Source organism: Dermochelys coriacea, chromosome 3, assembly GCF_009764565.3.
Source record: "Dermochelys coriacea isolate rDerCor1 chromosome 3, rDerCor1.pri.v4, whole genome shotgun sequence".
NCBI lineage: Eukaryota > Metazoa > Chordata > Testudines > Dermochelyidae > Dermochelys > Dermochelys coriacea.
This window is the reverse complement of record NC_050070.1, coordinates 841,567-856,519: the sequence shown is the minus strand read 5'-3', so window position 1 is coordinate 856,519 and position 14,953 is coordinate 841,567. Positions and strand designations below refer to the sequence as shown.

Here is a 14,953-nt window from a genome sequence, read left to right as displayed (position 1 = left end):
CCCCCACTGCCCAACGGTCCTCATCACCCCCACCATGCCCAGCCTGCCGGGTGACCCTCACCCCCCACTGCAAAATGGCTCCTCATCACCCCCCCATGCCCAGCCTGCCCGTGACCCTCACCCCCACTGCCAATGGCTCCTCATCACCCCCCACGCCCAGCCTGCCCTGTGACCCCTCACCCCCCACTGCCCAACGGCTCCTCATCACCCCTCTACTGCCCAGCCTGCCCCGTGACCCCTCAGACCCCACTGCCCAACGGCTCCTCATCACCCCCCACTGCCCAGCCTGCCCCGTGACCCCTCACCCCCCACTGCCCAATGGCTCCTCATCACCCCCCCACTGCCCAGCCTGCCCCGTGACCCCTCACCCCCCACTGCCCAACGGCTCCTCATCACCCCCCCATGCCCAGCCTGCCCGGGTGACCCCTCACCCCCCACTGCAAAATGGCTCCTCATCACCCCCCCATGCCCAGCCTGCCCGTGACCCTCACCCCCTGCAAATGGCTCCTCATCACCCCCCCACGCCCAGCCTGCCCCGTGACCCCTCAGCCCCTACTGCCCAACGGCTCCTCATCACCCCTCTACTGCCCAGCCTGCCCCGTGACCCCTCAGACCCCACTGCCCAATGGCCCCTCATCACCCCCCCACTGCCCAGCCTGCCCCGTGACCCCTCACCCCCCACTGCCCAACGGCTCCTCATCACCCCCCCCCACTGCACAGCCTGCCCCGTGACCCCTCACCCCCCACTGCCCAACGGCTCCTCATCAGCCCCCCACTGCCCAGCCTGCCCTGTGACCCCTCAGCCCCCACTGCCCGGCAGCTCCTCATCACCCCCCCCACTGCCCAGCCTGCCACGCAGTCCCTCACCAGCACTATGCCCCCCAACCACTTCCCCTCTCTGTCCAGCCGGAGGGCAACAAGCCCAAGCCACCAGCCAGGGGGCAGTTTCCCACTCCCCGCCCTCCCCAATGACACTGTGTCTCCCACTGACAAGTAAGGGGTACCTGCTCCCCCTACTAATCAACTAGGGAGTACTGTGCTCCTCATGCCATCCAGGTGGGACTTTCCCCCCACCTCTGACACCTACCCCCTTTGGGGGGTGCTGTCCCTCGATGAAGTGAGCTGTAGCTCACCAAAGCTTATGCTCTAATAAATTTGTTAGTCTCTACGGTGCCACAAGTTCTCCTTTTCTTCTTCCAACAAATCTGGAGCTCACCAGAGTTACGATGCCAACCACCCCATCTGCCCCACATGTAGGGCACATGCCCCCTCCCCCACACCCTAGCTCCATCCCCTCCCACTGGTCTCTTCACTCCCCCACGCTGCGCACCCCCCCGTCCACCCCGAAGGGGCGTGGCTCTTCCTCTTGCTGCCTTAGGGTCTGGCGCAGCTTTGGGGACAGGTCGGGTTCCCACCCCACTGCCGGGGCGGTGGCTCCGGCTCCGGCTCTGGCTCCCTGGGCGGGGCCCCCGCACTGTCTGGGGGCGCGGTACTAGCTCTGGGGGCGGGGCCCCAGTGCTGGGGATGGAAGGTGTGTTTGGTAGGAAGAAAAGGAGACTTATGGCAGCTTAGAGACTAACAAATTTATCTCTAAAATGTAGAAAATTGATCCCAAATTTAGTCTCTAAGGTGCCACAAGTACTCCTTTTCTTTTTGCGAATACAGATTAACACGGCTGCTACTCTGAAACCCGTCTTGGGTAGGGCATCTCGTTCCAGCACTGGGGGCGGGGCTCTAGCTCTATGGGCGGGGTTTCAGAGCTAGGGGCGGAGCTCTGGCTGAAGGAGTGTGGCCAGGCCCTAGAGAGTTGCTTCGACTTAGGTGTGGGGGTGGCTCCGCGGGGACGTGAGTCCAGATGTGGGGGCGGAGCTTTGGCTTGGGAGGCGGGGCCAGGACCCGGGGGCGGGGCTCTGCGGGCACTGCTGCCCGCACTCCGCTGCCCGCACACACCTGGCCCGGAGCCGCGCGGTGCCGGCTGCCCAGGGTCCCGCAGCCGGGGCTGGTGCCGCTCGCAGCCCCCTGGGGAGCCCGAACCGCCGGAGCTGGCGGGACTCGACCCGCAAGAGCCGCGGGCTCAGCCCCGCACTGCCAGGGCGCAGCATCCGGAGCCGAGATGGACCCCGCGTCTGGGGCCGGGGACCTGGAGACCGCTCGCCTGGTGAGCGCCCGGGGAAGCCGCAGCACCGGCACCCGGCGCCTCACGAGGTAAAGGGGCCGTCAGCCCTTCTGAGATCCGCCCCACCGCCTGCCGCCCGGGGCCCCTCCATCCCTCCCGCTATCCCCCCTCCATCCACCCCTCCATCCCCTCTTAAATCCCTCTCCATCCCTCCCCTATCCCCCTCCCTCCCCTCCTCCCTCCATCCTGTCTTAAATCCCCTCCATCCCTCCCCCCTCCCCTATTCCCCCTCCATCCCCCCTTCATCCATCCCCCTCCATCCACCCCCTCTTAAATCCCCCTCCCTTCCTCCCTCCATCCCCGTCCATCCCTCCCCATCACCTTCCATCCATCCCCTCTTAAATCCCCCTCCATTCTTCCCATCCATCCATCCCCTCTTAAATCCCCCTACATCCCTCCCCTATCCCTCTCCATCCATCCCCCTCCCTTCCTCCCTCCATACCCTCTTAAATCCCCCTTCATTCCTCCCCCTCCCCCTATCCCCCCTTCATCCATCCCCCTATTCCCCTCCATCCACCCCCTCTTAAATCCCCCTCCCTTCCTCCCTCCATCCCCGTCCATCCCTCCCTCATCACCTTCCATCCATCCCCTCTTAAATCCCCCTCCATCCCTTCCCCTATCCCCCTCCATCCATCCCCCTCCCTCCCTCCCTCCCTCCCTCCATCCCCTCTTAAATCCCCCTCCATTCTTCCCTCCATCCCTCCCTCTATCCCCCCTTCATCCATCCCTCTATCACCCTCCATCCCTCTCCCCTCCCTCCATCCCCCTATGTCGCTCCCTCCCTCCACCCCATCCCCCTTCCAGCCACCCCCCTACATCCCTCTCCCATCCCCCATCCATCCATCCCTCCCCTCTTAAATCCCCCTCCATCCCTCCCCCTTTCTCCCTTCATCCATCCCCCCTGCCCCCTACATGCCCCCTTAAATCTCCCTATACTCTTCATCCACTCCCCTTCCATCCCCCTACATCTCTCCCTCCATCCACCCCCAGCCCCTCCATCTCTCTGTCCTCCGGCCCCGTCCTATCCCCCTCCCGCCGCTCCGTCCGCTGCCCCATCACCCCCGCCAGTGCGGGGAGCCGGGCGCAGGGCCAGGGCTGCAGGGACCCCCACCATCGGGGCCGCCTGTGCGGGCGCGGCTCTGCCACGAGACCGGGTGGAGGCGGGGATGCTGCCCCTGGACGTGACCCTTCTCCAGGGCAGGGAACCAGGAGTGCCCCGGGGGAAAGAAACCTGCGACCCTCCCCGCTACTGCCCCTCTGCTGCGCCCTGACCCCGGGCCCTTCCCCCTGCTGCCCCTGCTGCGCCCCGGCCCTCCCCCCTTGCTCCTACCCCCCGCTGTGCCCTGACCCTCCCCTTTCCCTTGCTCCCCCCGCTGCGCCCCGGCCCCAGTTCTCCCCCCCCCGCTTCCGCTCCCCGCTGCGCCCCGGACCCCCGCCTCCCCACTGCTTCCCCTCCCTGCTGCACCCTGGACGCGATCCACCCGCTCTCTGCGCCCCGGACCCCTGCTTCCCCCCCATTGTGCCCCAGAGCTTCCCCATCCCTTCTCCTTTCAGACACGAGCTTGGTTCCAGCCCAACGCCCAGGACACGTTCCCTACAGAGACCCAGAGCCTGCAGCGGGCCCCACGGGGGGGGGGAAGGGGGAGGGCACCACCCAGCCTCCTACAGGGGCTGAAATGCCCAGGAGCCACCCCCCAGTGTGTGTCTGTAGGGGAGAGTCGGTCCCTCTGCCCCCGGTGTGTGTCTGGGGGGTTTGGTCTATCTGCCACCCCTGTGTGTGTTGTGGCAAGAGGATCAGCCCCTTTGCTCCCCCCCAGTGAGTGTCTGTGGGGTCCTGTCTCTTGGTCCCCCTTTCCCCATGCCCTATGGTAAATGATTTCAGCGATTGGCGTGCGGGGTTTGTGGGGTGGGGGGAGTGTCGAGGCTCCCAGGCTGTGAGGGCCGCTGTGGACTTCAGGGCTATATGAAGGCCATGGTACAGGGGTCAGAGCCCCGCTCTCTGGTGGGGAGGGGAGACTGGGCTCCATGGGATAAGAATGGGGGTGAGGCAGGAGCCAGGGACTGTCTGGGCAACTCCCCCCAGGCTGCAGTAACCACGGGGCGTGATCGTGCTCTAAGGCTTGCTGCTGCGGTCGGCTTTGCTGGGCCACTGCACCAAACGCATGTGACTCCTGGTGCTGGGCTGAGAACAGGATCCTTGTGGGTGGGAGCTGGGCCCTGGGGAGCACCGGGCACATGCTGCAGGCTGGGGGGTGAGGAGCTACATCTGTATCTGCAAAGAGACCAAGCTGCAGCCTCCGCAGGGCCGGGGGCGGGGCAAGGGGTGCTGGGAGGAAGGGGGGACATTAACCAGGGAACTGGTAAGGTAAGAGCTAAGAAAAGCTCCTGGAGCAGGCCAGGGTTGCAGCTGGGGAGGAAAGTTGGGGCAGGGCAGGGGGGGCCGCAGGGGATTTTCCCCTCTCTGGATCCCACCGCAGGAGCAGTGGGGTGGGCACTACTGGGCGTTCAGCAGTACCCGTCTGGGAACCTGGTTGGTACTGCCAGAAAGATCTGCAGCCTCAGGGCATGGGGCCTTTGGCACAGACCTTCCCTGGCTGGTAGAAGGGCCCAAATACCCCACATGGTAAGAGCCACTGAAATCCTGGGTTGTGGGGCGACTCCGGCCCCTGCACACCCTCCGCAGATGAGGCAATGGGCACCTGGTGCTGGGGCATTTCGTTTCTCCGTGGGGGGCACACACGTGGCTCTGTGTTGGTGCCACACAGATAGCCAGCTCCACCAGGCCCCTCCCAGCCCAGCCAGACTCATCACTCTTCCTGTCCCTGCGGGGCCTGGGCACAGAGATAAGCCCTGGAGGTGAAGGGGAGGGGGGGACTGGTGAACTGATGCATGGGGCTGGAGATCAGTGGGTCAATCCCTTGGGGGAGGGAGGCTATCGCCTGTCTCTGCAGCAATGGCTAGCACAACACATGGCGGCCAGACCCCGGCCAGGCCATGAGCCCAAGAACATGGCCAGGCCTGGCGGGCTGCTGCGGGACCTGGTCCCTGCTGCCACATCCTCACTGCTGCTGGTCCCCACACAAGCTAGACTGACCCCTGCTGCAGGCACCCCTGCATGCAGGGCCCCCGGGGGCCAACAGCCAAGCCGAGCTGCCTGGGGGCTGTTCCCGGGCTGGGTGCGGTGCAGGGAGCTCTGTGCTAGGTCTGCACAGGGCTCAGCTGCAGCCCCCCGCCCCACCCCAGGAGCTCTGGGCAGCGAGTCCAGAACAGATGCTGGGGGAGATGTGTCCTATCCTCAGGGATCAGTGCCCCTCGCCCAGCATCTGCAGGGCCACCCACCCAGTGCTGTGAAACCAGGTGGGTTTATTAGTCACATGGCCCAGGCAGCCCCTCGGGCGGCCCAGAGAACTGACGGTTACAGCCCAGCTGCAGTGACCCCCATGGTTCAAGCTCTGTCCCCCTGTCTGTCCGATCTCCTTTGTCAGACTCCCGGAGTGCCCCCGACTGCTCCCCACCGCCCACACTTAGCCCCCTCCACCCCCGGGGCTTTGTTCCAGAGCTGGAGGATGGGGCTCAGGCCCCTGCCGAGAGGCAGGGAATCCACGTCTCTCTGGGTCACTGGTCGTCAGGTGTCCATGTCCCAGCCACGGATCTGCCCTTCTCTTCTCAAGAGCTGCATAGAGATAGGACCTAAGGGCCCAAGCCGCCAGGCACCATCCACACCTGTGTCTTTGCCTGCCCTGATAGCAAAGAGTCCCTTCCCCCCACTAGGGAACAATGCAGCATACAGGGGAAACTGAGGCATGTTCAGGACTCAAACATATTACAGAAAATTCCCACTTCGTCACAAGCCCCTGCTGAGAGCTGGGGCGTCCACACCCAGAGCTGTGCTTTTAGACCAGTGCTGCCTCCCTCACACCTGACCCAGGAGAAGTGGAGGGATCTGCCCCCCCACCCGCCCCACTTGGCCTTGATCCATATGCGCTGGGGCATGGCCCAGGCTTTGGGAGGTGTTGGTTTAAAAAGCAGGGTGGGAGCGCGGGGAAGGGGGGTTATGGGAGCGGGGAGGATGGGGGAATGACAGGGTCAGTTTTCGACCGGAACGCCTGGTGGAAAAGGGATCCTGCCGACCGGGCTGTTAAAAGTCTGGTTAGCGGGGCCCTGGGGCTATAAGGCAGGCTCTCTGCCTGTCCTGGCTCCCCGCGGCTCCCGGAAGCAGCCACCAGGTCCCTGCAGCCCCTAGGCGCATGGGTGGCCAGGGAGGCTCCGTGCACTTCCCCCGCCCCTAGTGCTGGCTCCACATCTCCCATTGGCCGGGAACCATGACCAATGGGGGCTGCGGGGGCGGTACCAGAGTGGTAGGCAGGGAGATGGGAGGAATGGGGGCGGAGCCCAGGGGCAGGCGATGCAGGAGGAGAACCATGTGGGGGAAGCCGGCAGACTCTGGGAGGGGCTGGGGTGAGGGAAGGGGCTCTGGGCTGGAGCAGGGGGTTGGAGTGTGTGTGTCGGGAGGTCAGGGCTCTGGTTCGGGGTGTGGGCTCTGGGGTGGGGCTGGGGATGAGGTTTTTGGAGTGCAGGAGAGGCTGGGGCAGGAGGTTGGGATGTTGGGGAGGTGTCACAATGGTGCCTGTGGGAGCCAGCTAAGGTCACTCAATAAGGATGAACTGCAAACAGAACAGGGTGGATAAACCCCAAAAGCTGGTGGATATTCCACTACTTAGATTTACCCAGCCAGCCCAAACCAGCTTCTATAGCACCTCCCTGGGTACTCAGCCATCCAAATAATGCAGTGCCCTTAAAGTGCCCAGCCGCAGGCCTCCATCCAGATACACGTCAAACATAGGATGGGTTTCAGAGTAGCAGCCGTGTTAGTCTGTATTCGCAAAAAGAAGAGGAGTACTTTTTTTTTTTTTTACTGTATTTTCCACTGAATGCATCCGATGAAGTGAGCTGTAGCTCACGAAAATTATGCTCAAATAAATTTGTTAAACATAGGATGATAAATTCTGAAAATCTTATTTCATCATATAAAAGAAAAGGTTCTCCTGACCCCAAAGGACCAAGCCCCGGACCCAGGTCAAATGATAACTCAGATCTTATCCCAAATACACGCTTACAATCAATCCTTATTAACTAAACTAAAATGTATTAAAAAAGAAAAGAGAGTGTTGGTTAAAAGATCAATATACGGACAGACTTGAGTTCAGTTCTTGAGGTTCAGATACAGAGCAGAGCTGAGCTTGTAGTTGCCAAAAGTCTTTTTTAGAAATAGTCCATGGGTTATAGTCCAACGTCCATGTTCAGCTTGACTCCAATCAGTGACTGGGGATCTCAAATCTTATGGCTTAAGGTTTCCCCCTCCTGAAACCCAAAGCAGATCTGAGATGAAGAAGGATCGTGTCCCAAGGTCTTTATAATTTCCAGCAGCCTTTTGGCCTGAGAAAACAATCGGCTTTACTTTCCTTCTCCCAAACATCCTGGCAATTAGCACAGGGTAATTTATCCATTAAACAGTTCAGATAATGGTTACCACAACCTTCAAAGAGCCATATAGACTATTTCACTCAAGTATCTTCCTAACTGTTAATATTCCTTTTTGATCTTTGAATCAAAGCCATGGTGTCAGGGAGTCCGCAGGTGGGCGATGCTCTGGAGCTGCTCCCTACGAAGCCAGGCAGGACTCTGGGGGAGTCTCCTCTCTGGGAGCAGCCTGTCTGCAGGACACACAGCTCCCCCAGCTCCCCCCTTCCTGGGTCTGACCTCGGAGCATCCAGCATCTTCTGCCCCTCCGTGCGCTTCCCACAGCGAGTCCGCCCAGGCGGGTTCCTGGGGAAGCCAGAGGGTCCTACCCCCCAACTCCGCAGTCAGACGTGACTCTCAGCCAGCCAGTAACACAGAAGGTTTATTAGACAACAGGAACATGGTCTAAAACAGAGCTTGTAGGTGCAGAGAACAGGACCCCTCAGCTGGGTCCATTTTGGGGGGCAGTGAGCCAGACAACCCCGTCTGCACTTCACTCCATATCCCCAGCCAGCCCCAAACTGAAACTCTACCCCTCCTGCTCTGGGCTTTGTCCCATTTCCGGGCCAGGAGGTCAGCGGATTCCTTTGTTCTCCAACCCTTTAGCTCTCACCTTGCAGGGGGAAGGGCCCAGGCCACCAGTTGCCAGGAAACAGGGTGTCGGCCATTTTCTGTGTCCAGACCCCTGCCCACACCTGCCCGCTAGGGCTCTGCAATGATCATACACCCTTATCCCACCACCTAGATACTGCATAGGGGAAACTGAGGCACCCCCACACTATTCAGAGGAAACATTAAGAACAGTCCCGCTTCGTCACACATGGTAATAGATGATACTTGTTTGCTGACATCACAAGACCTGAGCGAACATCTCCCCTTCTATCTCCGACAATGCCGGCTGCATTTCAAAGCTGTGTTCATTTACAGATCTTCCTAACCCTCTTTAGTATCTTCCTAACTAGTCCTTAAAGCTTGGCCATGGGTCAGGTCAGTCTGGGAGTTAATTAACTCTTTCTGGCCCTGTCACCTTTCAATGAGATATTAAATTACACTCATAACGTTACAGGGGTGAGGGCTCTGGGAGGGAGTTTGAGTGTGGGAGGGGGCTCCAGGCTGGAGCAGGGAGTTGGGGTGCAGGGGCCCCACAGCACTTATCGCGGCTCCCGGGACGCAGCCGCCAGGTCTCTGCAGCCCCTAGATGGATGGGTGGCCAGGGAGGTGCCTCCTCAGGGAGTGTCTCCCAGCCATGCCCGGCCCTTGGCCCCGCAGTTCTACCCACTAGCCACAGCTGCCTTGAGCAGCCGGGGTGGAGCCTGGCCCATGGGGCTCCTGGCTCTGGCCTGGGACTCAGGTGCCCTGCCCCAGCTCCGACCAGCCCAGGGATGCCAGTGCCACCCAATCTGGGAGGCAGCTCTGTGGGCTCCCCGCTGGATCCCTAGTCCTGGGACAGAGCCCCGTTCCCCAAGCCCCCAGGTGGCCAGCAACAGGCCCGGGCAGGGGAGGAAGAATGGGATGGGGGGCGTTTTTGGGGTGGGGAGGAACATGGAGCTAGGGCTGCAGTGTGGGGTGAGGGGTGGGGGAGGGGAGCGCGGGAAGTGACACGTTCTGCTGCCAGGATCATCAGCTGCTTTATAGCTGGAGCCATTTGTGGGGTGCCGAGGCGTGAAATAACTAACCGCTCTCAGGGGAGCAGGAGCAAGATCAGCTGCCTCAAGACCCCTCTCCTGTCTGCAGTGCCGCTTGCCCCCGATGCACAGCTCCGGGCCCCCCAGCCTTGCTGGTGCCCTTCACTCTCAACCTGCAGCCCCCCTCCCCCATCCTGGGCCCCCCATCCCCAGCTCTGGCAGTGCCCCTCACTCCCAACCCACAGCCCGTTGCCTCCCCAGCTCTGCCCGTGCCCCCACTCCCGACCCGCAGCCCCTGCTAGCCCAGCCCCAGGGCCCCCATCCCCAGTTCTGCCAGTGTCCCTCACTCCCGACCCACAGACCCCTACTAGCCCAGCCCTGGGGCCCTCAGCTCTGCTGGTGCCCTTCAATCCCAATCTTCCCCCCATATCCCAGCCCTAGGCTCCCTCCCTCTCAGCTCTGCCCCTCAGACCTGTTCCAGCTTTGGGCACCTCTGTGGAATCCAGGCTTGGGGTGATGTCCCAGGGCCACCAGTTCCCATGCTTGCAAAGTCTCCTTTCCCCGCCGCTCTCCCAGGAGTCTGTGCTGCTCTGGGCTTTGCCCAGCCTGTGGCAGACCCAGTCACCTGGGCAGTCAAGAGGACCCCAGCCAGGCTGGTGAGGGGGCAGCAGGTGCCCTGGACTCACTCCATTGCTACCTAGCCGCAGAGCTGGGTGGAGCCAGGGCCCCCAAAGATGCGGGCATCCCCTCCCATCCCGGTTCCCAGCCCTGCTCTGGGCCCAGCAGGGCAGGGGGCCGAGGAGCTGGGCCGGCTTGCTCCGGCCAGGGGTCCCATGGGCTGTTGGAACTGGGGTGGCCTTTGCAGTGACCCCCTTGGGTCTCAGTCTCTTCACAGGCTCCCAGAAGCCCTTCCCCGGCCTGCCCCCGGAGACCAACCCTGCGGCTCCGTCCCTGGAGCTGGACCGGCGCCTGGCCCAGCACTGCCACCATGGAGCCCGCTCCCCCAGCCAGAGCCGTGCGGAGCTGCAGGCCTGCCGGAAGCTTGGCATCACCTGCGCCATCTGCTTTGTCTTCATGATCGGCGAGGTCGTTGGTAAGGTGGCAGCAGGGCCCCAGCCCGGCTTGTTCCTGGTCCTGCTCAACCCGTGCTGCAGGACGCCCTGCTCTGCACGTTGCTCAGGGTGCTGGCTGGCAGGCGCCGCCCAGATCTCTGGGGGCCAGGAGTGAGGTGCCTGGTCCGGGCCCAGCGCTCACTGGTGCAGCCCCTGGGCCCTCAGCTCCTCGGGATGGGGCAGCTCCCTCCCCCATTGCCAGGGTCCCCACATTCATGGGAGTCACCTGGCTGGATCCCGCCCGCCATGGCAGGCTCCTTGGCAGCACAAGGGGACGCTGTGTCAGGGCCCAGCGCTCTGTGGAAGGAGCCAGCCCCTGGCAGGCCGGGGCAGGGGGCTTCCTGGGGCTGTGGGGGGGCCCTGCCAGGAGCTGGTGCTGAGCTGGCCAATCTCTGCTGCAGGCGGGTACCTGGCACACAGCCTGGCCATCATGACTGATGCTGCCCATCTGCTGGCGGACGTGGGCAGCATGGTGGTCAGCCTGTTCTCCCTGTGGGTCTCCGCCAGGCCGCCCACCAAGTCCATGAGCTTCGGCTGGCGCCGCTCAGGTAAGGGCCCTGCTGGGACTCGCTGCCCCCGCCCAGTCCTGCAGCACCCCATAGACCTCCCCCCCATAGCTCCCTGCCGTGCCGGGGCCCGGGCTGGGGAGACCTGGGTGCTTATTTCACTGAGCCCGGGCAGCCCAGCAGGGCAGGGCCCAGCCTGTGTGTGTGGCAGTGGCTCCCACTCCCTTCAGCCCGTGGGGAGCTGCGGGGTGCAGAGCCTTCACCCCCAGGCCACAGGCAGACCCTCACCGCTGGCCACCTTGGTGCAACCCATTACCCATGATGCCTTGCCCCAAACCAGTTCACGGACCCCCAGGGTCTGTGCTCTGCCCCAGCTAAGTGCTATGTCCTTGTGCCAGCCCCCCAGGGGGTCCCGCTCTCCCTCAAGGGGTGGGGCACGCAGCCTCACCGCCTCCAGTCCAGAGCCCCTGAGCTCCAGTCCCCTGCCTCAGCCCGTAGCTCTGCCCAGCAAGTCCCGCTGAGCCAGACACCCAGGAGCGACTCGGCCGCTCTGCAGGGCCCCCTGCGCCTGCCAGTGCTGCAGAGACACCAGGTAACTTTCCCCCAGAGCAGGTCTCGGTCCCGGGGCGCGGTGTGGGGGGCCCTTGGCTTGCCCAGAGAAGTTGGGATTAAGTCCCTGCTGGCCGACGCCAGGGCCCCTGAAGCCAGGCGGCTGCATGTGGGTTCCTGGCTCTGTCTCTGTCTGTCAGTCCCAGCAGATGAGAGCTGCCGTGTCTCTGGTGAGCCCAGCTCTGGTCCCAGTTCCTGTCACCTCTGCTCTATGGCCCTTCTCCTGCAGTGCCCTGCCAAGTTCCCAGCTCCGCAGCCAGGCCCTCCCGTAGCCAGATCACTGGTCCAGGCCTTCGGGCTCCCACAGTCTGTCTAGGGCCTCTCTGATGGGCTGGTTCTAGCCAGGCCGAACAACCCCTGGGGTGGCCCTAGGCTGCCCTGTGGCACCCCATCTCCTCCCCTTGGCACCGTGTGCACAGCAGCGCCAGGCATGGAGGGAAACTGAGGCATACACGGGCCTCACACAGACATTACCAGCGTCCCTGCAGCAATGGGCACCACAGGCAGGTCTTTAACCCTTTCCTCCCTGAGGGGCATGGATGGGTCCCAGCTGGGCTGCCCCTGGCCCCTCCCCTCCGCCCCACAGCTGCGGGCGGCGCTGACTGGTGCCCCGTGCCTGCAGAGACGCTGGGCGCCCTGGCCTCGGTGCTGTCCATCTGGGTCGTGACCGGAGTCCTGGTGTACCTGGCCTCAGCCCGCATCATCAGCAACGACTATGAGATCGACGCACGCGTCATGCTGGCCACCTCCGCTGGCGCCGTGGGCATCAACGTCATGTACGTGGGCTCCCTGCCCCAGATCCCTGCCCGCCGCCCCCCCACCCCCGGATCCCTGCCCACCGCCCCCCCATCCCCGGATCCCTGCCCCCTGGATCCCTGCCCCTGGATCCCTGCCCGCCAACCCCCAGATCCTTGCCCTCCAGATCCCCGCCCGCCCCCTCCAACCCAGATCCCTGCCTCCTGGATCCCAGCCCCCCATATCCCTGCCTGCTATCCCCCCATCCCCAGATCCCAGCCCCCTGGATCCCTGCCCGCTGCCCCTGCACCTCCAGCCCCCTGGATCCCAGCCCCTTGGATCCCTGCCCGCTGCCCCCCAACCCCCTGGATCCCTGCCCCCCAGATCCCTAGCCACTGCCCCCCCCAGATCCCAGCCCCCTGGATCCCTGCCTGCAGCCCCCCAACCCCCGGATCCCTGCCCATCCCCCCCACAACTCCAGATCCCTGCCTCCCGGATCCTAGCCCCCCATATCCCTGCCTGCCATCCCCCCATCCCCAGATCCCAGCCCCCCTGGATTCCTGCCCGCTGCCCCCACACCTCCAGTCCCCTGACCCCTGGATCCCAGCCCCCTGGATCCCTGCCCACCACCCCCCCAACCCCAGATCCCTGCCTCCCGGATCCCAGCCCCCCCATATCACTGCCTGCCATCCCCCCATCCTCAGATCCCAGCCCCCCAGATCCCAGCCCTCTGCCCCCTGGATCCCTGCCTGCTGCCCCCCCCAGATCCATGCAGTGACCATGTGCTCGGCTGCCCCAGTGGGGTGGCTCAGCGCTCAGCTGGGTTCCCTTGGGCACTACAGGGCCGGCCGTGCCAGTGGGTGGGTTGGTTCTAGCCCAGACGCTCCAGACAGCTTTGACTCAAATCCCCCACCTGATGGGCCAGAGCCTAGGGAGAAAAATCACACCCTCCCCAGGCATGATGCCAAGGGGATCGGGCCAGTGCCACAGGGCGCTCATAAACACATGAGCCACTACCCACATTTCTCATGCAGCCCAGCTACTTAGCCTCCACTCACACCTCCTGCTGCTTCAGATAGAATAAACAAACAAACTTATTAACTATAAAGATCAATTTTAAGTGATTATAAATCAAAGCATAAGAAATCATGTTTGGTCAAATGAAATAAAAGCAAAACGCATTCTAAGCTGATCTTAACACTTTCAGTGCCCTTACAAACTTAGATGCTTCTCACCACAGGCTGGATGGTTGCTCCTCAGCCAGGCTCTCCCCTTTGATCAGCATTTCAGTTGCTTGGTGGTGGTGGTGTCTGTAGATGTAGGTAGAAGCGAGAGCGAGCATGGCAAACGTCTGTCCCTTTTACCATGTCCTTTCTTCCCTCTTGGCTTTGCCCCCCTCGGGCTTGGCTTTGCCCCCCCCTTCAGAGTCAGGTGAGTATTGCCACATTGCAATCCCAAACTGACCAAAGGAAGGGGGGTGACTCCCTCGAGAGTCCAACAGATCCTTTGTTGCTGCCTAGGCCAGTGTCCTTTGTTCCTGTGAGGCTGGGCTGGGTTTGTCCCATCCATGCCCTGATGAGTGAACTGCCTCTCTGCTCTTGGAGAGTTTTTGACTGAGTTTTTTTTAAGCCATGAGGATATTTTTTCAGCCTCATAACTATATACATGAAATTATAACCTTTAACATCACTATAACAACCATCCTCAGTACATCATGAGCCTTCCAAAGACACCTGACATGACAAACTTTGCATTAGATACCACGCAATCATTTTGCAAGGATGAACCTGGGGGGTGCTGGGTATTCCCCCAAAGAACAGAGCATCCCTGCCCCCCGATCACAGCCCCCTCACTTCTCCTGTTCCTCCCTGTGCCCAGCCCCTGATCACAGCCCCCCCCCCCGACCTCTCCCATTCCTGCCTCTGCCCACCTCACCCATCAACACCCCCCGACCTGGCCTGTTCCTTCTCTGTCCAGCCCCACAGTCAGTGCCCATCCACCTTGCCCATTCCCTCCTGTGCCTGCCCTGGTGGTGCCACACATCTGGCCTGGGGTAGGGAGCGGGCAGGGGGAGGGGCTCTGGGATCATTTGGTGCAACGGCCCCCGGGGATCTGTGTCCGACCACGGTTGGCTCAGCTCCCCACTTCCCTCCAGCATGGCCTACATCCTGCACCAGTCGGTCACAGGCCACAGCCACGCCCGGGGCTATGAGAAGATGGAGGAGAGTCCTGGCTGCTGCGCACCCCCTGGGAGCCCCCTGCCTGGCAGCACCAGCGTGCACGCCGCCTTCATACATGTGGTGGGGGACCTGCTGCAAAGCCTCGGGGTCCTGACGGCTGCCACCATCATCTACGTGGAGGTACGATGCGAACAACCCCAGGCCTGCTTCTAAGGCGTCCTCCCCTGTGCCGCCTGGCATCCCCGCTATCCGCGTCCCTCCCTGCGCCATCTCCCGTCCCCACTAACCGTGTCTCTCCCTGTGCCCCCTGGCATCACCGCTATCCGCGTCCCTCCCTGCGCCATCTCCCTCCCCGCTATCCGCGTCCCTCCCTGCGCCATCTCCCGTCCCCACTAACCGTGTCCCTCCCTGCGCCCCCTGGCATCACTGCTATCCGCGTCCCTCCCTGTGCCATCTCCCGTCCCCACTAACCGCGTCCCTCCCTGCGCCC

At 62.7% G+C, this 14,953-nt stretch overlaps 1 protein-coding gene across 1 annotated transcript in view; it reads left to right on the top strand.

Moving 5' to 3' along the window:
- The first annotated feature begins 1,894 nt into the window (after window positions 1-1,894).
- Window positions 1,895-14,953, top strand: part of SLC30A3 (solute carrier family 30 member 3) — a 30,094-nt gene continuing 17,035 nt past the window's right edge. The window contains exons 1-5 of the mRNA XM_038396176.2: window positions 1,895-2,205; window positions 10,206-10,414; window positions 10,835-10,981; window positions 12,171-12,324; window positions 14,439-14,643. Of these exons, the coding sequence (XP_038252104.1) occupies window positions 2,114-2,205; window positions 10,206-10,414; window positions 10,835-10,981; window positions 12,171-12,324; window positions 14,439-14,643 (807 nt within the window). The 5' untranslated portion in view covers window positions 1,895-2,113. The remainder of the gene's footprint in view (window positions 2,206-10,205; window positions 10,415-10,834; window positions 10,982-12,170; window positions 12,325-14,438; window positions 14,644-14,953) is intronic.